The sequence below is a fragment of the Bactrocera dorsalis genome, chromosome 6 (assembly GCF_023373825.1).
Source record: "Bactrocera dorsalis isolate Fly_Bdor chromosome 6, ASM2337382v1, whole genome shotgun sequence".
Classification (NCBI taxonomy): domain Eukaryota; kingdom Metazoa; phylum Arthropoda; class Insecta; order Diptera; family Tephritidae; genus Bactrocera; species Bactrocera dorsalis.
This window is the reverse complement of record NC_064308.1, coordinates 14,615,914-14,640,952: the sequence shown is the minus strand read 5'-3', so window position 1 is coordinate 14,640,952 and position 25,039 is coordinate 14,615,914. Positions and strand designations below refer to the sequence as shown.

The 25,039-nt window shown below is 38.0% G+C and overlaps 2 protein-coding genes across 2 annotated transcripts in view; one reads left to right on the top strand and one right to left on the bottom strand.

Annotated features, from left to right (window-relative positions):
• Positions 1–25,039, bottom strand: part of LOC125779137 (uncharacterized) — a 154,822-nt gene that overhangs the window by 74,968 nt on the left and 54,815 nt on the right. The window lies entirely within an intron of this gene.
• Positions 19,354–20,398, top strand: LOC105231579 (uncharacterized). The gene is made up of 4 exons (XM_049459848.1): positions 19,354–19,544; positions 19,601–19,770; positions 19,830–19,980; positions 20,044–20,398. The coding sequence occupies exons 1-4, from the start codon at positions 19,538–19,540 to the stop codon at positions 20,160–20,162; spliced, it is 447 nt and encodes a 148-aa protein (XP_049315805.1). The 5' UTR covers positions 19,354–19,537; the 3' UTR covers positions 20,163–20,398.

Here is a 25,039-nt window from a genome sequence, read left to right as displayed (position 1 = left end):
TGGCGGCTAAAGGAGACAGCAAAAAGAAACGCAAAAAATCCCAGAATCAGCTGAGGAAAAACCGGTACCAAAGGGCGGTCTTCATACTAGGGAAGATAGCCAAAGACCAGGCGGCCGGTACCCCAGTTGATGAGGCTGAAACGAAGCGCCTCAAATCTATCGTAGAGGAATATGAAAGCTACCTGAAAAGGAAGCAATCACAACCTCAAGAACAGAGCAAAAAAGAGAGCACTTCTCAGAAGAGAAATCGCTCCACAACAGAAGTACCCGGAGCTCAGCCCAAAAAACCGAGGAGGAGCGAAGGAGAACACAGCAGCACAACAACGGCAAGGCATTTCTGCGATGTAGCCAGAGATAGCCTGCAGGTGGCCACTATAGATGGGAAATCCTCCTCTCCGAGCACTATACAGGAGAGATGGGTGGAGATCGACGTCAGATTGTCGAGTATGGTGCTAAGCTAAGTACTCGACAATCCGGCGGGTCATCACCCGGAGTTTGACTCCTCTGAGACCCTCAGGGCCTACAGGGTCATCAAGTGCGCGGACCAGGCCTCGCTAGATTTCCTGACGGGTAGTGTTGCTAAAATTAGCAACGCCTTTGAAGGCCTCCAATTGAGGCTTATACCCGCCAGCGATATTCGAAAGAGGCCTCGGGCTCGCATTTGGCTACCCCCACTAGAGGAGCCAGGCGAAAAACTCCTGAGGTGCATTAAGCTGCAGAACAAATCTATACCTGGTATAGATGAGTGGTAGCTTATCAAGGAGGAAAAACCAAATAAAGCAAGCAAGCCAATACTAGTGGCCATTTGCGAGGAGTCCATTGAGGCTCTGAAGAAGACTGACAACAAAATCAGCTTCGGAATACGCAAGGCCAGATTAAAAATCTTCCAAGGCGACAAAGCGGCTGACGAAGACGACACGGAAGAGGTCGACGACGCCAGCCAGTTGCTAAGGAATGTGGGCATTGCAGAACCCCGGGATGCCCAATAACAACAGCATAAGGTGCGTACAGATTAACCTGCAGCACTCGAAGAGTGCTACAGCGAATCTGACAACCCTCGTGAACGAGGGGGGCATCGACATCAGTCTAATACAGGAGCCCTGGGTGAATGAAGATTCCATAAAAGGGCTAAACAGCAGCAATTACAACCTGTTTTACACGCGGAACAGAGGTAAACCTAGGGCATGCATTCTTATCAATAAAAGTATAAATGCATTTCTTTGTCCTAATTACAGCACAGCAGATATCACAGTGGTGAAGGTGGAACAGAAGGAAAAGCCCTTCTTCTTGGTCTCGGCCTACTTGGCCCATGACGAAGACATACCACCGGCCCCGCTCACCAGGCTAGTAGAGGAGAACAAGAAGGATGATGTCTTAATAGGGTGTGATGCAAATGCAAGGCACACCGTATGGCGTAGCTCCAGTATAAACACCAGAGGTGAGTCACTTTTGCAGTATATTTAGAATAGTAATCTAAGTATTTGCAACAAGAGCGATAAGCCAACTTTTATTTTCCCAAGCTCGGATAGGTTCCCGGGGTGGGAGGAAGTTCTTGACCTCACGCTATCAACAGACACAGACAGTCTCGTTGTGGATAACTGGAGGGTATCCGATGAGCCTTCCATGTCGGATCACTCCTGGATACTCTTCAGCGTCCGCGAGAGGTACAGTGCGCCTCTCACATACCGGAACCCTAGAAGAACGGCATGGGAAAAATTTACCAGTATAGCAACAAAATGCCTCGAAAAGGGAGGCAATAAAAGTATCAGAAATCCAGAGGAACTAGATTCAGAAGTAGAGAAGTTGGAAAAAATCCTAATCACAACTTTTAATAAATCTACTCCGCTAACAGTTTTGAAAAAGAGAAAGTCTCTTCCTTGGTGGAACAGTGAACTCAAGAATTTGAGAACACAACTAAGGAAAGCTTTCAATGAGAGTTTTAGAACCACAATCTGGCAGCCATATAAAGACCTTATGAAGGAATACAAAAAAGCAGTCAGGAAAGCTAAAAATGACTCATGGCGAACTTTCTGCACATCGATTGAAAGTTGCAGAGAAGCCGCTAGGCTGAGTAAAATGCTATCCAAAGACCATATTAATACTGCCTACATTAGGGCGGAGGGTAGTGAGTGGACCTCCTCGGCAAAAGAGTCTCTGGAGGTACTAATCACAACACACTTCCCCGGGAGTCAGCAAACACCTTCAACGAGGGTTCAACCGGAACCACCGGTGAACGCAGCTGACTATCGAAGCCAAATAGTAGACAAAAGGAAAATCTAAATATGCCATAAATAGTTTTGCACCATTTAAAGCGGTTGGTCCTGACGGGATTATGCCCATAATGCTGCATAAACTGGTAGAACCAATGGTTCTAAGGCTTGAAAATATATACAGAGCAAGCATTCAACTATCTTACATCCCAAGAAGTTGGAAAAGGAGTAAAGTTGTGTTCCTTCCGAAACCAGGCAGAAGAACACACGAGAATGCCAAGGATTTTAGACCTATAAGCCTTACCTCATTTATGTTGAAGGTACTAGAAAGGCTAATAGATATACACGTAAGAACAATAATGGCGGAGAAGTTATCGAAGTCCCAACATGCGTACATAAAGGGCCGATCGACCGAAACCGCCCTTCACGAGGTGATAGGTGTGATTGAAAAATCACTACACCACATACAATACACAATGGCTGCTTTTCTAGAAATAGAGGGCGCCTTTAATAACATAGAAATAAATACGATAATTAATTCTCTGGCGCATGGGGGCATAGATGACACTGTGTGCAGATGGATACTATCGATACTTGAGAATAGGAAGATTATAGCTTCAAACGGCGCTGCAACACAAAAAAGTTATGTGAGTAGAGGGACGCCTCAAGGGGGGGTCCTCTCTCCGCTTCTATGGGTTGTAGCGCTGAACGAAATACTCCTCCAATTAAACGGTGGAGGAGTGAAAGCAGTAGCATATGCAGACGATATAGTGTTGTTGGTATCAGGAATGTTTCCTTCAACAGTCAGCGAGATTATGGAAAGAGCACTTCGTAGGTTAAACCTATGGGCTAAAAGCAATGGTCTAGGAGTTAACCCGAACAAAACAGAACTGATGCTATTCACTAGTAGAACCAAAATACCTCAGTTTCAACTTCCGGTACTTAACGGCACAACACTCACTCTATCCCCAACAGCTAAGTATTTGGGGGTGGAGATTGACGCCAAACTATCCTGGAAAATAAATATAGAAAAAAGAATAAACAAAGCATACATGGCCTACTATACTTGTAAGAAAATCGTCAACAAGAATTGGGGCCTCAAACCAAGTATAATCATGTGGATGTACACGGCGGTCATAAGACCCATACTCACATATGGAGCTCTGGTATGGTGGCCAGCGCTAAACAAACAGTACAACATTAGAAAATTAAATGGAATACAAAGAGCAGCATGTGCGGGTGTTACGGGCGCAATCAGGTCATGTCCGACTGATGCGCTCAATGTGATCCTGCATCAACTACCAATGGACATTTTTATTCAAAAAACAGCAGCTATTGCGGCGATAAGAATAAAAGAATTGGGAGGTTGGAATCAGCAGAACTATGGACATAGTGTAATTCTAAACAAGCTCACTATTAATAAATCAGACTACATTCTCCCAAAGCTGGATTTCAATAGACACTTCCAGGTGAAGATACCATCTAGACGAGAATGGAGAAGAGGCTCAATTGCAGAGGAGGGTACCACCTCAGTCTATACCGACGGGTCCAAAATGGATTACGGAGTGGGCACGGGGGTATTCTCCGCTGATCTGGGCATATCTCTCTCCATACGTCTACCGAACTCGGCTAGCATCTTCCAAGCAGAAGTACTAGGCATAGAAAAAGCCTGCGAAGTTCTATTAGAAAATCACGGGAATATACATGAAGCAACTATATTTACGGATAGCCAGGCGGCTCTCCTGGCATTGTCTTCACCCATGACAAATTCCAGTATAGTTCACAACTGCAAGAGAGCACTAAGCTCAATAAAAGACAAGCTCCAGCTAAACTTGATCTGGGTTCCCGGCCACAGGAACATTTTCGGTAACGAAAAAGCAGATGAGTTGGCAAAGGCAGGAGCTTTCCTCAATGAATCCGAGGCGGAGCTCATACCGAGCCCGCTAGGATCGATCAAAGGAGAGATCAATAAACAATTTCAACAAATTGCTAAAAACAGGTGGAAAAACAGTACAAAATGCGTCATAACTAAACAATTATGGCTAACATACGACAGGAAAAGAACCAATGACCTATTAAATAGGTCAAGAAAAAGTATTTACAGAATAACAGCTACCACAACAGGGCACTGGCCATTTGGGGAACATGCGTCCAAAATGGGTGTGCCCTACAACGACATCTGCCGAAGCTGCGGAGTAGCAGGGAAAAAGGAAACAATCTTCCACTTTCTCTGCGAATGCCCAGCTCTGGCACAGATCCGACACAAAACACTCGGAATCCACCAAGCACCAAACCTTAAATGGATTTCCACCAAAAGCATATCGGACATAAGTAGTTTCATCGAAACCTCAAAATGGTTTGAGAGAGAGGGTGGAACGTAACAGCAGATACAGGAGGTTCTACGAATAGTGTATCAAAATGGCACATCAGTGCTAATTGAGCCCGATAGGGCTGCACTCCTACCTACCTACCTACCTACAGACGCAAGCAACGTAGCCTTGGGAGCTGTTCTCTCATAAGATGGACACCCCGTTAGTTACATCAATGGAACTCTAAATGAACACGAAGTAAATTACAGTGCCATAGAAAAAGAATTGTTAGTCTGGGCAACTAAAACTTTTCGACATTATTTATTAGGACGACATTTTGAAATAACATCCGATCACCAACCTTTGTGCTGGTTGCACAAATTAAAAGAACCCAACTCTAAATTAATAACATGTAAAATAAGGCTTTCAGAATATGACTTTGATATAAAATAAATTAAAGGAAAAGAAAACTATATCGCCGATGCCCTATCTATAGTAAAAATAGAACAAACATTTGTTGGAGAATCCACGCAAACAGCGCAGAAGAAGTAATCTAATAAATTTGTCCGAGAAAATCATAAATTGTTATAAGCAACAAGTCATATTTTCTAAAGGCCCCATGAACATACAACATGAGAATTATTTAAAAAACAGATCATACACATTTCTTTCATTTCATTTGTCCGAGAAACCCATAAATTGTTATAAGCGGCAAGTCATATTTTCTAAAGGCCCCATGAACATACAACATGAGAATTATTTAAAAAAACAGATCACACACATTTCTTATAAAGACATGAATAGAGAATTAGACACAATATCTACTAGACAATTTTTGTTCCAAAATCAGCGCCCTATACATAAATAGTGACGCAGATTTCGAAATAATTTAAGGTGCATATAGAGAAAATATGAATCCGAAATATACTAAAATTGTCCGAAACCTTGTTTTATTAAATAATATATCTATCTATGCAGAATTTAAAGAATTAGTACTAACTACTCACGAAAAACTTTTACACCCAGGAATCCAAAAAACTACACAACTTTTCGGCGAAACATATTATTTTCCCAACAAAATATTCAAAATATAATTAACGAATGCCAAATATGTAATTTAGCAAAAACAGAACACAAGCATGCCAATGAAAATCACACCCGAACCTGAACCAGAGAAAGTATAGTATAGACAGAGAACGTTTAATATAGAGAAGGTTCACGGCGCGAATAACGTAAAAATATTTTTGGCTAACTCGGCAGAGATGGAAGAGTCTCACCACAGACAAATTATGAGCGAGTTTCACCACATTTAACAGCGATTGAGGGGTTTTTAGAGTCTATGAGAATAACATGTAAATGTAAATAAAAGAGAACCAATGCAGGGCAATATACATACATGTGTATTTATATGCAGGTGACTTTTGGTTGGCGGAAAAGTTCCTGTATGCTTTTGTATACTATATACAAGTAGTTAGATTTTTTCTAAGTCTAATATACGTATGTATGCATGCTCCTTATGATACTCCCAACAAGAGCATTGTGATATTTGCATGCTTCAGTTAGCTTTCAACCAGAGGATCGCTTGTGTGTGATACATATGCAATACATACATATGTATGTATGAATGTATGCTTTTGCGTTTTGCCGTCGGCAATTCAATATTGACAAGTAAACATAATTATGATATGAGTATAATTTTATATGAATGCATAGTACTATTTACAGTCAATTTGGACTTGAATATTTAATAATTTGATTTGATTTTTACATAATATACTATACTAATAAATATTTTTGTATTATTTCTTAGTAATAGAAATTGAATTTATCACAACAATATATGTATGTATATGTAAATACATCGTCAATCATATTAATCTTATTATCTGCTCATATGATTGCATGTATACGCATGTGCGCGTTCAGAAATTCATATCATGATTTTATCACTTATCAATATATTACATGTGCGCGCATTGATCTGCATGTTCATATATTCATATATACTTATATGTACATATATTTGTATGCACTTCCGAACAAATAATGCACAAGCATACAAACATACATATGCGTACACATGTGAATATGTCACCATAAAAAATTGAAGCATTGTTCTACAAAAACAACAATTGTATAAATAGCAGAAGCATCACAAGTCAATATGGCAGCCGAATAGGCGAAGCCCAAATGTAGTATATTTTGCAACAAAAACGATTTCATTCATAAACGCAGGCGCATATGCCACGAGCGACCTCGCTTCATTCATATAAACAGACGCCGTAACATCTCCCCGAGCATGCCTTTGCCTACAAGCGTCTTTTCGCGACGATGGCAAAAGCTGAAAATCATAAATTGAACAACTTTCTGATGATTCTTCACAGAAAGAAGTGAGAAAAGTGGCAACATAGGAGTTGTCGATTTATAATATCTGTCTAAAATATTATTCCGTGACTCGCAAAAATCTGCGTCGATATGTAAGCAAGCTCATACATATGCATACATATTTACGCTAGTTTGTTGGCGAAGCTGTTACAGCGGCAAGGGAAGCGGTCAATAGGCGGCCTTTCGTTTATTTTTTTCGGCACAGCTTGGATTTTCTATCATCACACAAGTACTGAACACATTGAGTGCGACAGACTGTTCTGTCAAATATTAAATACGCACGTTCTTATGGACACAGTTATGTAGTTGTGCAGCTGCCTCAATAACTGTGTCCCTGAGAACGTGCGTATTTAATATTTGACAGAACATTCTGTCGCACTCAATGTGTTCAGCACTTGTGTGATGATAGAAAATCCAAGCTGTGCCGAAAAAAATAAACGAAAGGCCGCCTATTGACCGCTTCCCTTGCCGCTGTAACAGCTTCGCCAACAAACTAGCGTAAATATGTATGCATATGTATGAGCTTGCTTACATATCGACGCAGATTTTTGCGAGTCCCGGAATAATATTTTAGACAAATATTATAAATCGACAACTCCTATGTTGCCACTTTTCTCACTTCTTTCTGTGAAGAATCATCAGAAAGTTGTTCAATTTATGATTTTCAGCTTTTGCCATCGTCGCGAAAAGACGCTTGTAGGCAAAGGCATGCTCGGGGAGATGTTACGGCGTCTGTTTATATGAATGAAGCGAGGTCGCTCGTGGCATATGCGCCTGCGTTTATGAATGAAATCGTTTTTGTTGCAAAATTTACTACATTTGGGCTTCGCCAATTCGGCTGCCATATTGACTTGTGATGCTTCTGCTATTTAGACAATTGTTGTTTTTGTAGAACAATGCTTCAATTTTTTATGGTGACATATTCACATGTGTACGCATATGTATGTTTGTATGCTTGTGCATTATTTGTTCGGAAGTGTATACAAATATATGTACATATAAGTATATATGAATATATGAACATGCAGATCAATGCGCGCACATGTAATATATTGATAAGTGATAAAATCATGATATGAATTTCTGAACGCGCACATGCGTATACATGCAATCATATGAGCAGATAATAAGATTAATATGATAGACGATGTATTTACATATACATATATTGTTGTGATAAATTCAATTTCTATTGCTAAGAAATAATACAAAAATATTTATTAGTATAGTATATTATGTAAAAATCAAATAAAATTATTAAATATTCAAGTCCAAATTGACTGTAAATAGTACTATGCATTCATATAAAATTATACTCATATCATAATTATGTTTACATGTCAATATTGAATTGCCGACGGCAAAACGCAAAAGCATACATTCATACATACATATGTATGTATTGCATATGTATCACACACAAGCGATCCTCTGGTTGAAAGCTAACATGAAGCATGAAAATATCACAATGCTATTGTTGGGAGTATCATAAGGAGCATGCATACATACGTATATTAGACTTAGAAAAAATCTAACTACTTGTATATAGTATACAAAAGCATACAGGAACTTTTCCGCCAACCAAAAGTCACCTGCATATAAATACACATGTATGTATATTGCCCTGCATTGGTTCTCTTTTATTTACATTTACATGTTATTCTCATAGACTCTAAAAACCCCTCAATCGCTGTTAAATGTGGTGAAACTCGCTCATAATTTGTCTGTGGTGAGACTCTTCCATCTCTGCCGAGTTAGCCAAAAATATTTTTACGTTATTCGCGCCGTGAACCTTCTCTATATTAAACGTTCTCTGGTATAGAGACGGTTCAATTGCGGACAGGCGTGTGAACTGTCAAGAGCTAACAAAACCCTATTAGTGGATTTCACCACTTTTGACTGAGAAGGAGAAATTTTAACAGTGCTGAGCGAATAGAGCTGAGCATTCAATGAAAATTATGCTCAGAAATATACATTGCTACTAGAGACGTTGTTGATATGATTATCATTTTGCGTATTTTTCTGAATACATGCAAAACTGATAACATTTAAAGTAAACTATGCTATTTTCAAAATATATATTTGTAGTTAATGTGTGAATAACAGTTAATTTTTAAATATTTCTTATGTTTGGTAATATAATATAATTTCATATATGAATGGTTTTATATACATATATGCGATATACATACATATATGAGATACTATCATAATGTCCTAAAAAACTTAATATATTACAATAATATTGTACATACATATGTATGTAAATTACATGTCTTCATTTAAATTTTCATGCGCATCTACATATTAGCACATAATTACATACATCCATATGTAAGTACAATTCAAATTCAAATCGTGATATTATCATTTATCAGTAAAAAGTGTGCGCGCACTGCTCTACATGTACATACATATGCATATGTGTACGGCATTGCCCAACAAATAATGTATACACAAACCAACATACAAATATGAGTACACATGTTCGATTTACATACGTGTGAAGTAGACGTGTTTTTGCTGTGTTCCCGAAATTTCTTTGTAAATTTCTAGTTTTTTATATTGTGTGAGGTTGGTTGTTGTGTGGGACGTTCCAGGAGGATTAACCACCTAAGTGGACACCAAACCTACGGGACCAGATAAGTACACTTTGATTTATACGTAAATATATTCAATAGCACATACCTTTTGTGTTTTCCAATTTTGCAAAATTGTTTGGTTTTTTCCCCTCATAACAAACGTGCAGTTAATTTGTGTTTTTCTTTTTCTGCCGTTGTTATTTTGATCCATCAGCTGATCCATTCCTTGTGTTTTCGTTTTTCTTTTGGTTTGTGCGTTGCCAACCATCGAAAACACAAGTATCAGCTGTTTTCTTTCAGCTCTGGCATTCCCAGCCCTTTTGTTTTGTTTTTTAAGTTAAGCATAAAAGCTAGCGACTGAACATACACAGCGACGGTTGTTCCCAGACTATCTTTTTTTCGGAGGTATGGCCTCTGAAAATAGTAGTGAGCAAACACCGGATAATCCTTTTCGAAGGATTTCAAAAATAATGAGAACGCCGCCTAAAGGAAAAAATGAGGAGTCCGCCGCTGCTAGACCAAATAAGGAATGTGATGCTGCCGATCATGTAAGCAAAAGCGATAAGCCCGAGGAATCACAAAACAGAGAAACGGCTAGCATTTTTAGCAAACTAGGGAAAAAATTAAAGAGTTGGAAAACATGATGGCCGGCCAAAGGCATATTAACCAGGCGATGCGTGAACTTTTGAACAACATTGTGACATTACACGCCAAAGCTGAAAAAGTGGATATCCCAGCGAGAAGGGTGTTAATAGGAAAATCATCTCAAGCCCCTATTGGTAGAGATGATAATACCCAAAAAAGAATGAGAGAGGCATCAGGCATTCTACCACCCACAAAAAAGCCAAAAAATATAACCGAAAATGCGCACCTAACGTATAGTGGAGCAGCAAAAACAAACCAAAATGATACCACGACTCTTCAAAACGGAAATGAAGGATGGGTAGACGTGGTTAAAAAGAGGAAACAGGTGGAGAAGAAAATTAAAACAAAACCGGATGCCATCATTATTACGAAGAAGGAAGGGGCGTTGTATCCAGATATTCTGCGAAAAATAAAAAGTGACAGCGGGCTCGAGAAGCTGGGTTCGAACGTAACCTATGTTCGAAAAACCCTCAAAGGAGACCTGCTTTTAGAATTGAAAAATGGAGTAGACACAAAAGCAGAATCCTTCCAAAGCGCCCTGGAGGGAGTAGTTGGAGAAATGGCTATGATACAGCCCAAAACTCACAACGTTACGATTGTATGCAAAGATCTGGACGAAATAACAACTCCCGAAGAAATCTGCGAAGCATTGAAAAGGGAGTGTGGAATCCAAAATCTGGAGATAACAAGTGTCAAAAGTCTGCGAAAAACGCGTAGTGGCACACAAATAGCACTTGTATGCATGCGCGCTCAAGATGCAAAGGCTGCACTCAAACTGGGAAAAATAAAGATCGGGTGGTCGATCTGCCGCCTTCGAGAATACTCGCCTATTCCCAGGTGTTATAGGTGTTTCCACCTGGGTCACATGGCTCGTAAATGCTGCAGTTTGACAGACAGATCTTCCCTATGCACACGTTGTGGAACCGCAGGACATCTAGCAAAGTCGTGTACAAAAGCTCCGAGCTGCATGCTCTGCAAAGGGGAGCACTCTGTATTGAGCACGATATGCCCAAAGTACCTTGAGTCTCTGAAGTCTCTAAGTAAATGAAGATACTGCAGTTGAATCTAAATCATTGCGTAGCAGCACAAGATTTGCTAGATCAGATAACCATAGAAGAAAACATTGATGTCGCCATACTAAGTGAACAATACTCCCAGCGTCCGGAAAGCACATGGATTGCAGACAAATCTTGCAAGGCAGCAATATGGTCCTGTAAAGGGCAACCTTTTAAGACCTGCCCCAGAGAAGCCCATAATTTTTTCACATGGGCGAATATTCAGGGGATTTATTTTGTAAGCTGCTATGCTCGTCCCAGCGCATCAATCACGGAATTCGAAGACTTCCTCTTAAGGCTGTCTTTAGAAACCAGAGGCAAAACACCTATTATAATAGCGGGTGATTTTAATGCTTGGTCAACTGCATGGGGCAGCAGATGTACAAACCACCGCGGGCGGCTAATTCATGAATATCTGAGTCAAACTCACTTAACAATAATGAACACCGGAACTCGAAACACTTACCAAAAAGGCAATAAAGGATCCATAATTGACATTATGTTTGCAAACGATTCGCTGAGCAGGCACATTAAGTGGGCAGTGTCCGACATATACACAAACAGTGATCACATGGCAATTATAGCGCAAATTTCGTACTCCCGAGAGCAGGAGCTTCTAAGCAGAAACCCCTCCCGAAGGCGAAGTTGGAAACAACAAGAGTTCGACCCAGACCTGTTTGACCTAGTCTGGAGTGCATCAAAGGCATCTGGTGACAACGCCGCCCACTTGGTATCAGCAGTTCGAAAAGAACTCGTGGCAGCATGCGATGCAACAATGCGTAGAACGTCACATAACCACAAGCGGCGGCCTGTATATTGGTGGAATGATGAAATTTCCATGTTGAGAAAGCTTTGTCACTCAGCTAGACGGCGTCTACAGCGTAACTGGGGCGAAACGAACGAAAATCGCCTTAGGGAGGAATTTAAAAGCCACAAGAAGCTCCTGAAATCGGCAATTACACGAAGCAAAAAATCATGTTTTGAGAAGCTGTGTGAGGAAGCAAACCTTGACCCTTGGGGCACTGCATACAAAATATGCATGTCCAGATTTAAAAACAAGCAGCAGCAACCTAAAGATGCCTCTTTTATGGGAAAGGTCGTCGAAACACTATTCCCGAAACACGACCGGATTTCATATGCCAAGCGACGAAACGAAGCCGTAGAGTCACCCCCGTTAGTCACGGAAGACGAACTATTGGCAATAGCAAGGAAAACACTGACCAACAAAATTTTGTAACAAAAAAAGTAAGCAGTACTTTTGAAATATCTACCTAACCTCTCTACAAAATCATACGTACATTGATTTGATTAGATCTAGTTTCCGTGTTCCGGTACTTATCAGTAAAGTTTAATATTAATCGTCTTTTCCTTATTATTTTCTAATTCAGTGCTTTATTTTTCTGAAAAGTGGCTGTATTTTGTGTTTGCTAAGTGGAGTGATTCTTAAAGAATGTCAAGAAAGTGTAAAAATGATCCTGACAAGTTCTGTTACATTTGTGGTGAAATAACTTTTGTATCTCAACGAAGAAATTTAACACCTTTAATAAAAAAATTGTATGAAAGTTATTTCGGTTTTCCTGTTGGACAGCAAGATAAAGTGTGGGTTCCACACATCTGTTGTGTTACGTGTGTAGGACTTCTTACGGGTTGGGAAAAAAGATCTCGATCTATGCCTTTCGGTATTCCGATGATTTGGATGGAGCCGACAGACCATTCAACTAATTGTTACTTTTGTCTGACTAATACAAAAGGCATTACAATTAAAACAAAAAAACAAATTAAGTATCCTGATGTGTCATCTGCTAAAAAACCAATTCCTCACAGTGAAGAACTACCTACACCAAAACCACCTCAGCGCTCTGATCTTTCAACTGAATCAGAGGAAACAGATAATATAAGTACTGATCCTGATTTTCAAATTGCTTCTTCATCTATCTGTCTCCAGGAAGAAACACCACACCTACTATCTCAAGGAGATCTTAATGATTTAGTTCGTGATTTACACTTGTCTAAACAACAAGGTGAACTTTTAGGATCTCGATTAAAAGGATGGAATTTATTGCAACCAAACACAAAAATAACTTTTTTTCGGCATCGAGATGAAGAGTTAAAAAGCTTTTTTTCACAAGATAATGATTTGATATTTTGTAACAGTGTCTGTGATGTTATGAATATTTTGGGAACACAACACAAAGTTGAAGAGTGGCGTTTATTTATTGATTCTTCAAAAACAAGCTTAAAGGCAGTTTTGTTACATAATGGCAACAATCTTCCCTCCGTACCGGTAGGTTATGGTGCTAACATGAAAGAATCCTATGAAACAATGAAATTTATCTTAGAAAAGATTCAGTATGACGAACATAAATGGAAAATTTGCGGAGATTTAAAAGTTGTTGCGCTTTTATTAGGATTGCAACTTGGGTATACAAAATTTTGTTGTTTTCTTTGTGAATGGGACAGTAGGGATAGGAAGAACCATTACGTGAAGAAAAATTGGTGCAAAAGACGATCTCTTACTCCAGGAATAAAAAATGTGAAACATTCTCCATTAGTACAACCTGAAGATATATTTTTACCACCTCTCCATATAAAACTTGGTCTGATGAAAAACTTTGTTAAAGCAATGGATAAAAATGGCGCTGGATTTCAATATCTAAAAGAAAAATTCCCTAAAATCAGTGACGCCAAGATTAAAGAGGGCGTGTTTGTAGGTCCTCAAATCAGGCAACTGATAAAAGATGATATATTTAAAAACCAGCTCAATGATCTGGAAAAACCAGCTTGGGAATCATTTATAAAAATCACTGAAAATTTTCTTGGAAATTACCGATCAAATGACTATAAAACTATTGTTGAGGAACTTCTAGAGAATTATAAAGCATTAGGCTGCAATATGTCCTTAAAAATACATTTTTTACATTCACATTTAGACTTTTTTCCTCCAAACTTGGGTGCCGTTAGTGATGAACACGGGGAACGATTCCACCAAGACATTTATAATATAGAAAAACGATACCAGGGGAAATGGAGTCCAACTATACCGGCTGATTATTGCTGGGGATTACAGAGGGACGTTCCTGACGCGAAATACAGGAGAAAACCATAATGAAGTATTTATTTTAATATTATAACACTGAAAGTAATTTAATTTTTGTTAAAATAAGTTGTAATTTAATAAAAGTGAAAAAAATCATATTACAATAAAACTATTCGTATCTAAATTTTTAAACTACTAATTCTACTCTACTTGACCTTATTCCTAACAGAATCAGCCAAAATTTTTCTTGTTACACAGAAAATTTTTTTTTTTGTTGATCAGTGAAATCAAAAACACCAAAGCGCCTGGATTGGATGGCATACCAAACAGAGCTCTGAAGGAAGCCATAAGCTTAAAACCCCGAGTTTTCGCTAAAATGTACAACGCTTGTTTAAAGGAAGAGGTATTCCCCGACTCTTGGAAAGTACAACGTTTGGTTCTGCTCCCAAAACCAAAGAAACCACCTGAAGAACCTTCATCGTACCGACCTCTATGTATGCTCGACACAATGGGTAAAGTGTACGAAAGTATAATACGAAACCGCCTGGAGTTAGCAATCCAGAAAGCCGGCGGATTATCAGAGAGACAATACGGCTTTATAAAGAAGAGATCCACTATTGACGCACTACGAGAAGTCGTCGATACTGCAAGATGTGCAGTAAGTGGCAAAAGATGGAAAGGTGGCACAAAAAAGTACTGCGCGGTGATTACCCTGGATGTCAAGAATGCGTTCAACTCAGCAAAATGGGCACACATAATCAAAGCCCTGGATGAAATACGGGCCCCTGAATACCTCATAAACATAATAACGAGTTATTTTAAAAACAGGAGGCTGATTTTTGAGACGGACGAAGGCACCAAGAGCTACTCTATCTCGAGTGGTGTACCCCAAGGCTCAGTGTTAGGCCCACTATTATGGAAACTTATGTACGATGGGGTGCTAAAAAGACAGCAACCAACAGATATTAAACTAGTAGCTTACGCGGATGACCTCATGGTGGTAGCAGTAGCCAAACAATTAGCCGACCTGAGAAATAAATGTAATGAGTGCATAAATGATCTACGCCAATGGTTCTCTTCTGTGAATCTGAAACTGGCGGAGGAAAAAACAGAAGTTTTACTCATAAGTACTAGGAAGATAGAAGAACGAATAGAGCTCACTATAGGGGAGTGCGAGATTACCTCGCAGCCGCAACTGAAGTATCTGGGAGTAATATTGGACTCCAAATTAAAATTTAAAGAACACCTGGAGTATTCTTCCGCGAAGGCAAACAAAATCTATAATGCCCTATCGAGAATGATGACCAACACAGGCTGTGTGCGTTCCAGCCGGCGATTCTTAATAGCGAAAGCAATGAGTTCCGTAATACTGTATGCGGCATCAGTTTGGATACAGGCAATGGATATAAAAGCGTATGCTAAACAAATAATTGCAGTGCATAGGCTTTCTGCAATTCGAGTAATAAGTGCTTTCCGGACTATATCAACCGACGCTGCTGAAGTATTAGCCAGCATGCCGCCCATTGACATCCAGGGAGATGAACTCGAGCGTTTATATCATCTATCAGCGCCTAAAACAGTATCGGCAAAGACAGAGGAGAGGAACAATAGCATTAAAATGTGGCAGGAGCGGTGGAATTCCTCATCCAAAGGGCGTTGGACCCACCGACTTATACCGGACATCCATTCGTGGATAGACAGACGGCATGGGGACCTAGACTTTCATCTGACCCAAATTCTTAGTGGACACGGGTGCTTCAGAAGCTACCTTTTCAGATTCCACAATGACATTAGTCCGAACTGTCTGACGTGTACAGAGCATATAGAAGACTCTGAACATGTACTTTTTTATTGCCCTAGATTTTCAAATACAAGGGAAAAACTAAAAACCACACTCGGTGGTAGTTTTACAGTCGATAATTTAACGACAGTCATGTGTCAGTCGACCGATAAATGGAAAGCTGTCAGCGAAGCGTCAGCATCCATAATGACAAAACTGAGACTTTTTGAACAATTTAGGCGTCCGTCAGTCCGCAAAAAAAAAAAAAAAAAAAAAAACATGTACGAGTAAATATGTGCGTATGACATTCCCACACAAATAATGCATATACAACATACATACTTACATATATGCGTTCCCATGTAGATATGTATGTCACCCGCATAAACTACAAAAATTGTTCTACAAAACCAACAATCGTCTCAAATAGCATCAGCAGCGTCACAAGTAATATGGCAGCCAAATAGTCGATGCCCAAATTTGTAGAAAAACACACAAAAACAATATTTTCATTCATGAACGCAAGCGCACTTTCAACAGGCAAACTTGCTTCATTCATAAAAACAAACACCATTACAACTTCCCGAGCATGCCTTTGCCAACAAGCGTCTTTTCGCGACGATGGCAAGAGCTAGAAATCATAAATTAAACAATTTCTGATATTTGTATGAGAAAGAAAAAACGACAACTCCGCAAATATAAGTATAGAATAATATTGACAACATAGTTAATTTGTCGATTTTCAAGTCAAGAAATGTGTCAAAGAAAATATTTAATATTCCTCTGATTTATGTGTACAGTGAAGCCCGGTTAAGTAGTACTCCGCTTAAATGAAATTAATCCCTCTTAACTGTCCATATCTTGCTGCACCTCACGGTTGTTTTTTATAAAATATATAGAAATTATTGTTTTAAGTACCAGTCGCTTAAGGGGCCATCCATAAATTACGTCACACCTTGAAGGGGGGGAGGGTATCATTCAGAAGTGACATTGTCAAAAGCTTTGTGACATCACATTTCAAAATTTGTGATGCACAAACGTGAAATTTATAGGTAAACAAGAAAAACATTAAACATTTATAAACACAATCTTTGTTTTTTAATTCTTAAGTCGTAACGAAGCTTTTTACTGCCCATACTTCTTACAAGTATAGCTTGCTGAGGTACGAGTATACTCGCCGTGTCCAGGGTTCGTTACAATAAATTTGTAAACACTGGGGCTCTTCTGCGAATCGTACTTTATTTTATATTATAATTTTAATTAAAGTTACAAAATTATTTCTTGACTAATCATTCGTTGTCTCTGTACTTTAAAATTTAACTAAATTTTGATTGTATTAAAGATTATTCAATAAATATAAGAATAAACAGAATAACCTGTTTATTTTTATTTTTTGATAAATCCGAAAAATTGGAAAATGTGTGACGTCACGGCAGAGAGGGGGGAGTTCAAAATGTGACAACTTGTGACAAGGACGGGGGGAGGGGCTAAAAAGTCCTTAAATTCGTGTGACGTAATTTATGGATGGCCCCTTGTGTATTTAATTTTAATAATATAAATATTAATTTGGTGAAAGTATTTTTTCGATTTTTTCGGTAAAACAATGAAATATTAAAAAAACGAAAAATATTTTTTAACTTTTTAGAAATTAGGGTTTTTGTTATAGTGTAGGGGGAGTTCAAGTTATGAATTAATTTTTTATTAAACTACCCGCTTAACCAAACACGTTGAAATAGGTTGGTCACTTGCATAAAATGAGTACTGCTTTATTTATTTATTTTAATTAAATACTGAAATCTTGCTAAATTATTCTAGGTGGGTGGTATTTAAATGGTATAAAGAGGCTCTATCGGAACCGGTGTGAAAATTGGACAATGGGCGTGGCACCGCCCACTTTTTGGTGAAATCCCGGAACCCTGCAGACCGATTTCGACTAAATTCTTTAAATATTTCTAAGTCACAGTGTGAAAATGAGCTAAATCGGACTGCAATCACGCCTACTTTCCATATAACACAATTTAAAATTCTATTTGATTTTTTCACTTTCCACTTCCAGGCCGGTATGCAAATAAAGAAGTAATTAATATAACGGAATAAAATTTTGCAGTAACAATTCTCTTAGGTATGCCACCTTTTGCCCAAAAATTGTCGAAATCCAACCAAAACTATTAAAGCCCCTAGGTACCGAATATGTGAACCCCAGTACCTATAGTTGACTTTTGACCGAAAATATCGTTCAATGTGTGATATAAAACATTGAAATTCGCACAGAATCCTTTCCTGACATTAGCATTTCTTTGTAACAAAAATGGGTTGAATCGGGTCAATACTTCCCTGAGCTTCCATATACCTAATATGAAGATTTTCGAACTTCTAGGTCACTTTATGCTGGATACATCAGCCAATATTTGAGTCATCTCTATGCAAATTTCAGAACATGTATATTCATAACAGTGTATCTTTGCGGCTAAAATAGATACAATTGGGCGAAAACTTAACCCTTCCCACATATACCTTGCTCCATATGATTGGTGATTGAATGTAAGGTACCTTAATGAAACCCAGGGAAATTTTTTTTGAGTATGTGGCAATTACATAGTAGTATGTGGGATTAGCTTTTGCTCAAATAATAAATAATCAATATAATCTGGTCGATACTACCCTGCAAAAAGCATTGGTCCTATAACACAAAATCAGTGGTATAAAGATAGATAGAAAAATCTACTTTTTATCTAGACCAATGTGACTAGATGGTGGCTTGTAGTTTTGCATTGCCGAATTACGACTAAATACTCGTATAATATACGACGTATTCACTTGTTATGTTAATAAGCACAAAAAAGAACAAAGGCTGCAAGTGAACACGTGTCGTTTTGAATTGTGAGTGTTGAACAAAAATTTATAAAAATTTAAGTGTAATTGCTACAATTTATATAATTAAATTAAAATAATCAATAAAAAATGAGTTATTCTAAAAGGCAGAGAAGATTAGTGAAGGGGAAGCGTGATGAATATTTTTTAAGTGGTAGCGAAAATCCAAATGACGCGGTAGAAGAGCGTCATGACGCCATTCTTGGAAACACAATTGAAGACAGTTTTAATTGTGAAATTCATGACGAAATTCCGAAAGCAAGAACATTCCTTGAAAAAATTAGGAAATGGCAATTAGATGCAAGAATATCTTATAAAAATCTGCGTGCACTTTTGAAAATATAATATAAAAAAAAACCAAATATTTATATGAAAATGACTCAGCAACAACCAAATCAGATAAGACAAAGAGAATGAAATAATATTTTGTGAGTATATTTTGTTTCTAACTTTTCATAACGGATTAATAATTTTTAAAATAATTCTATAGATGATTCGCAAATTCATTCCGAAAACAACTATAGCGGCAGCAGCAATAACAACAACTATCTCAAAACCAATAATAATACCAACTTCCCCAACAGCAATAGCAGTAACAAAACTTTTGAAAGGTGCAAATCTTTGGAGGCTAAAATTGACAATTTGAACACCAAATTTGACAACATGCTAGGTATTTTTTTAAATAAAGTTTTGATGCAAATAGTTTTAAAAATGATTATTTTCCAGATTACCTTAAGAAAATGATGGAAGTTCAGGCAAAGCAGGGTCTCCAATTAAGCGTTCTTGCTAATAAGGACGCAGATATGAGGAATTTGAGCAAACTCTTCCCTATAAAAACCATTGAAGAAATGGAAAGCGTCAATAACGCCATAAATGAGGTGAACATCAATGAATATGTAAGTTTAATAATTGAATTATTGTAAATTCCACTAATAATTTTGAATGAACATTTCAGATTAACGCAATAAAACACTTATTAAAGGGGGATCCTGAAAAGCACTTTGAGAAAATTATCTCCAGATCTATGTGCAACGAAGTCAATGTAGGCGGCGTCCATGGCAAGATTTGCCTCAAAAAATATACTTCCTTGTATAATGCGATTATAAGTACGTATATAAATTAATTTTTGTTTAAATATATTCTTCAATTTCTTTTATTTTTAATAACAGGTGGATTGTCGGCGACGTCAGAAAAGCCCGATAAGCAACTATCGAAATGCCTCCACATTGTTAAAAAAAGGCTATATAGATTGACCACAGTGAATAAACTAAAAATCGGAAATAACTAATATAATTAACACTATTGACTTTTTTTTTATCTAGTTTTAGTATAAAAAAAGTTTTTTTTTTTTACTGAATATGTGATTATTTTTTTTTTAATTTTTGAAATCATTATCTGAGGAATTGTTTTTTTTACTTTTGGAATCATTATTATAAATTATACTTAGTTTTAAGAAGAGAAGACTTTAAATGTTTAAATTAAACGAAATGTATGAATGAAATCAAAAATATAAAGAAACCAAGATATAAAACCAGCAATTTTCATTTTTAAAAAAATATATATTGCAGACCAAAGTAGATAGGTATTATGCAGTCCGATTGGTCTATGCATAAGACAGTCAAATGCATAGCCCAAAGTAAATAGCTTTTGTGCAGGTCGATTGGTCTATCAATGAGACTGTCTTATGCATAGACCAATCGGACTGCATAATACCTATCTACTTTGGTCTGCAACATATATAGACTAGAATAGACACTATTTGTAGAGTCTACTTGGTCTAGCATCTGACTGTATTATGCATAGACCAAACCGTCTATCTTTGGTCTGGACTGTCGACGGCATAAATGGTAGAATGGTAGACCAAGCCTAGGACATGCTCCGTGTAAATTGGTCCTATGATTTTACATGAGATTGGTCTAGACTTGGTCCGGTTGTAAGTCAACGAAAGACTGTCTTTTATACAGTATAAGACTGGACTCACTTTTTGCAGGGTACCCCCTACTCAAATATATTCAATATAAAATGCTCGGTTGTTTTATTTGAATATTTTGCATTATTATATTCAATCATCTTTTTTATTAAATTAGCAACACCTTATTTGCTAGTATGAATTTGTGTTAAGTTGGAGAAATATGCAGTGTATTGTTTGGGTACAGTAGCTGCGGAATTAAGTGAACGGTGTGTTTCTTGTAGTGATATAGTGTAACATTTGATGATTGTTTTTTATGAGTAATTCTAGGTCAGTGTAATTGTTGTAGAATCCGTTCATATTCCATTGGAAAAAATTGAACATATGGGAGTTGAGAAAAAAGTGAGGAGGAATTATAGAAGTTATTGATTTTCATCGTCAGATGTGATAATTACATAAAATGGGATATAGTCTGTATAGGTAGGTAGAGAGAGATCGGAATTGTCTATAGGGAGAGATAGAGATTGGATGTTAAGAGAATCTGTTGTGGATGTTTTTGGAGTGAGTGGAATGCTTATTTTGGTTGGGTTTGTTTTTTGTTTTCTTTTGTAGTTTGATTTGATGAGTTTAGATGGTTATTGGAATGTGAGATCGGCATTGTTTTTGTTTCTTTTCATGGTTTTCTTTTGTTGTGGAAGAGGATAAGTTGTTGGGGATTTTAGTACAGTGTCTGTAGAGAGTGGTGGGGGAGGAGATGATGAGCGGTGGGGAATTGTATTTTCGTTTGTAACAGAAGCGAAAGAAGTGTTTGCCGAGGTGGGGGGTAATTGTTGTTTGTATAGCTTTAGTGCTTCTCGCATTGAAAATTTTTTTATGTTTTTATTTTTAGAATATTTTTGGAATGTAGGTACAGTAGAATCACGCAAAAGTTAAAGTTAAACCTTCGGCTAAGTTGACCAATTTTAATCGTCCACGCACCGCTCTAAAATGTTAACTTTTGGTTTACTTTTTTGAGTTTATCTTGTTTTCAAGCCCAACTGTTTGTTTGGCAAGAAAAACAATTGCTATGTGTTCCCCAAATTTCTATTTATAAAATTATTGTCGGTGTCGCGAGGTATATACATTGTTTGTCATGGGCGTTTGAACTTGTGAGTTGTTTAGAGTTAGTGTATTAAAAAATGTCAACAAAGCAGGAAAACTCATTGCAAATCAGATTAAATTTACGAAAAGATGGCACCTGGCCGAAAAATAGCTAAGGATAGAATCACATTTATATATCTGGTGTGCGAGCGCAGATGGTCCGCATAAGTTGAAATCATTGATAATTGGTAAATCCCCCGTTGCTTCAAAGGGTTTGAAAACCCATTAGAATATGCTAAATTGAAGAAGTCTTGGTTGAATTCTGACGACTTCGGGAGGTACAATCTTTATTGTCCTAGGTGGGTGGTGTTGACGACAGCAGTGAAGACATCGAAAATTGGAACGTCGATCAAAATACGGAAGATGACGCAGATTTCGAAGCGTCTGACAATGAAGTTGAAGAACCAGTTATTAAGGAGAATATGCAATAACAGAAAGTGAGTTTTTTGGAAACAGTTGAATGTATCAATTCCTTGATAAAAAGCAAATGATGCAAACCAATTGTCAGGAGCTATTATACAAAAGAAAAGAAGCAAACAAGTCTCGACCTCTTCTTTAAACCAGCAACCATATTAATCTTATAAATAAAAATGAAACCGGTTTCGTTGTCACGGCATCACGCGTGAATGGCTGAACCGATTTGGCTGATTTTTTTTTTGTTGTATTTGTTATCATTAGGAGAAGGTTCTTATGTAAGAAAAAATTACGAAAGTTGCCGAAAAAACTCTAAAAACAGCTCTTTTCTTTTTCTCATACAAACGTTTTATTTTGTATATACATACATACATACGAGTATCGTCACTTGAAATGCAAAATAACGAAACAACATTTTTGGAAATTTACAGTGGCACGAATGAAACACGAAATAAAATGGAACATAAGTGAAACAAAGTTTTAATATTGGTGAAAACTGGTTTATATCTGACCGCGGAACCTGAAAATGTTGAACATATGTAATATTATGTATGTAATTTGAAGTAATGAAGCGTAATCAATAAGACACTCAATTTCGAATTTTTTGATGATACGTTATTTTGCATTTCAGGTGACGATATGTACATATGTAAGTAAAAATGATTGTTTGTTTGTTAGTTACTCTAACGCTCGAGAACGGCGAAACCAATCTTCATGAAAACGGAAGTTGTTCGCTGTGGATCTGAAAAGGGTTAGATATAAAAAAAATCATATACTTTTCATAAGGAAAAGTCGAAAAATTGGAAATTTCCAAAAAGTGACTTTTTATATAATTTTTTTTGTTTTGTTTTTCAATATTTTGATTTGCAAATTATTTGAATTGTTCAATTTCGGTCGCTTGCTTTTTTATTCCGGCAATTTAAAGGAAAATTATTGAAAATTATTCAGTGAAAACTTTATGTGTGTTTCAAACGAAGTGATCAATTACAGATTGAAATTTGTTACGAAGCAACGAAGACATCGCGCTAATATCGGTCGGCGTTCTTTTTGCCATCAACGTATGGCAACCCAAGACACATGAACTATATGAGACTCCCAGGATGCGATGGCATATGTGTGGAATTATGGATCGCTGTCAATCAGCAAGCGATCATCACGATAATACAGCAAGACTTTTCAAACAACAGCTACGATGCTGGATGTACTCTGTTGAGTTGCAAAAAAGAGGTTTGCCGCATTTGAGGCATGCACACATTCTTCTTTGGATTGTGGATGGCGGTTACACCAGATCAAATTGATGAAATCATTTCTGCGGAAATTCCTGATGCGCAGAAAGATCCATTATTCTACGAAGTGATGAAAACCAATTTGGTGCATGGACCTTGCGGACTTGCAATAAATGCACGAAACACTATCTACGTGCTTTTCTTTCGGAAACGCAAACTGGAAATGATGGATTCCACTCTATCGTCGTAGCTCATCAGACGACAATGTCAGGACATTTACCATTCAACTTAGAGTAGTGAATATCGAAGTCGACAACATATGGATCGTACCATATTCGCCACTATTGTCTAATTCATATTCAAAACTCATGTCAATGTTTGATATTGTAGTTTGGCGAAATCGACTTTTCCGACCGTTGTGCGTTTCGCAGTTCATTTGGAGTATTTCTAAAGAGTGTTTTTCAACCCAAAGAATACAGTACAGCCAGCGGAAACTTTTTGAGAAGCATGCAAGCAATTACAATTGCTGGAAGATGATAATAAATGTAATCAAACGATGGACGATTCGATAGCTACTTCGCATGCCACTGAAGTTCGCACACTTTTCGCGATGGTCATTTCGACATATCAGCCTTCAAATCCACGTCAATTTTAGAATACGAAGACATTTTACATCGTATTCGCTAAGAATTGGAAATGGGCAAATTACGATCGATCGGAGGATGGAGTCATGTGTAGAAGTTCACGCAAGTGAGGAAAGTTCTCTGATCGCCATTCACTTGGGAGTGGCCAGAAACGATTCTTTTACATATGACTCAAGCAGCTCACGACTTCCGGTCTTTGACCAAGTATCCTCTGGGTAGCCTAAGAACATCCGTTTGAAGGCGAGCTAAAGTGAGAAGGCGAAATATCCCCTACTTAGGGTTGTGCGCTGGGTTTGGGACCCGCCACGTAAAAAAACACCCCCAATGAAAAAGCAAACACAGCCTCGGATGAGAGACCCTCCTTTTGACGACGACCATGCCAAACGAAATAAGGACTATGATTTGAGGACATGCACCTGGAATGTCCGGTCCCTTAATTGGGAAGGTGCCACTGCCCAGCTGGTTGATGTCCTCGTGAAAACAAAGGCTGACATCACCGCCGTCCAAGAAATGCGATGGACGGGACAAGGACAGAGACGAGTAGGTCCTTGTGACATTTACTACAGTGGCCATATAAAGGAGCGCAAGTTTGGTGTTGGATTCGTGGTGGGAGAGAGACTCCGTCGCCGAGTACTATCATTCACTCCGGAGAATGAACGTCTAGCCACAATCCGCATCAAAGCGAGGTTCTTCAACATATCGCTGATTTGCGCCCACGCCCCGACGAAAGAGAAGGACGATGTGACCAAAGATGCGGTCGGTAAATTCAGCCTCCACGAGGAAACATCCCTAAATGGGTTGAGGCTGATCGGCTTCGCCGGGGCCGGAAATA

Excerpts from the sequence above, each read along its gene's own strand:
- LOC105231579 (XM_049459848.1), top strand. Across the intron at positions 19,771-19,829 it reads AGGTGAACATCAATGAATAT|ATTAACGCAATAAAACACTT; the intron begins GTAAGTTTAATA and ends TGAACATTTCAG. Across the intron at positions 19,981-20,043 it reads CTTGTATAATGCGATTATAA|GTGGATTGTCGGCGACGTCA; the intron begins GTACGTATATAA and ends TTTTAATAACAG.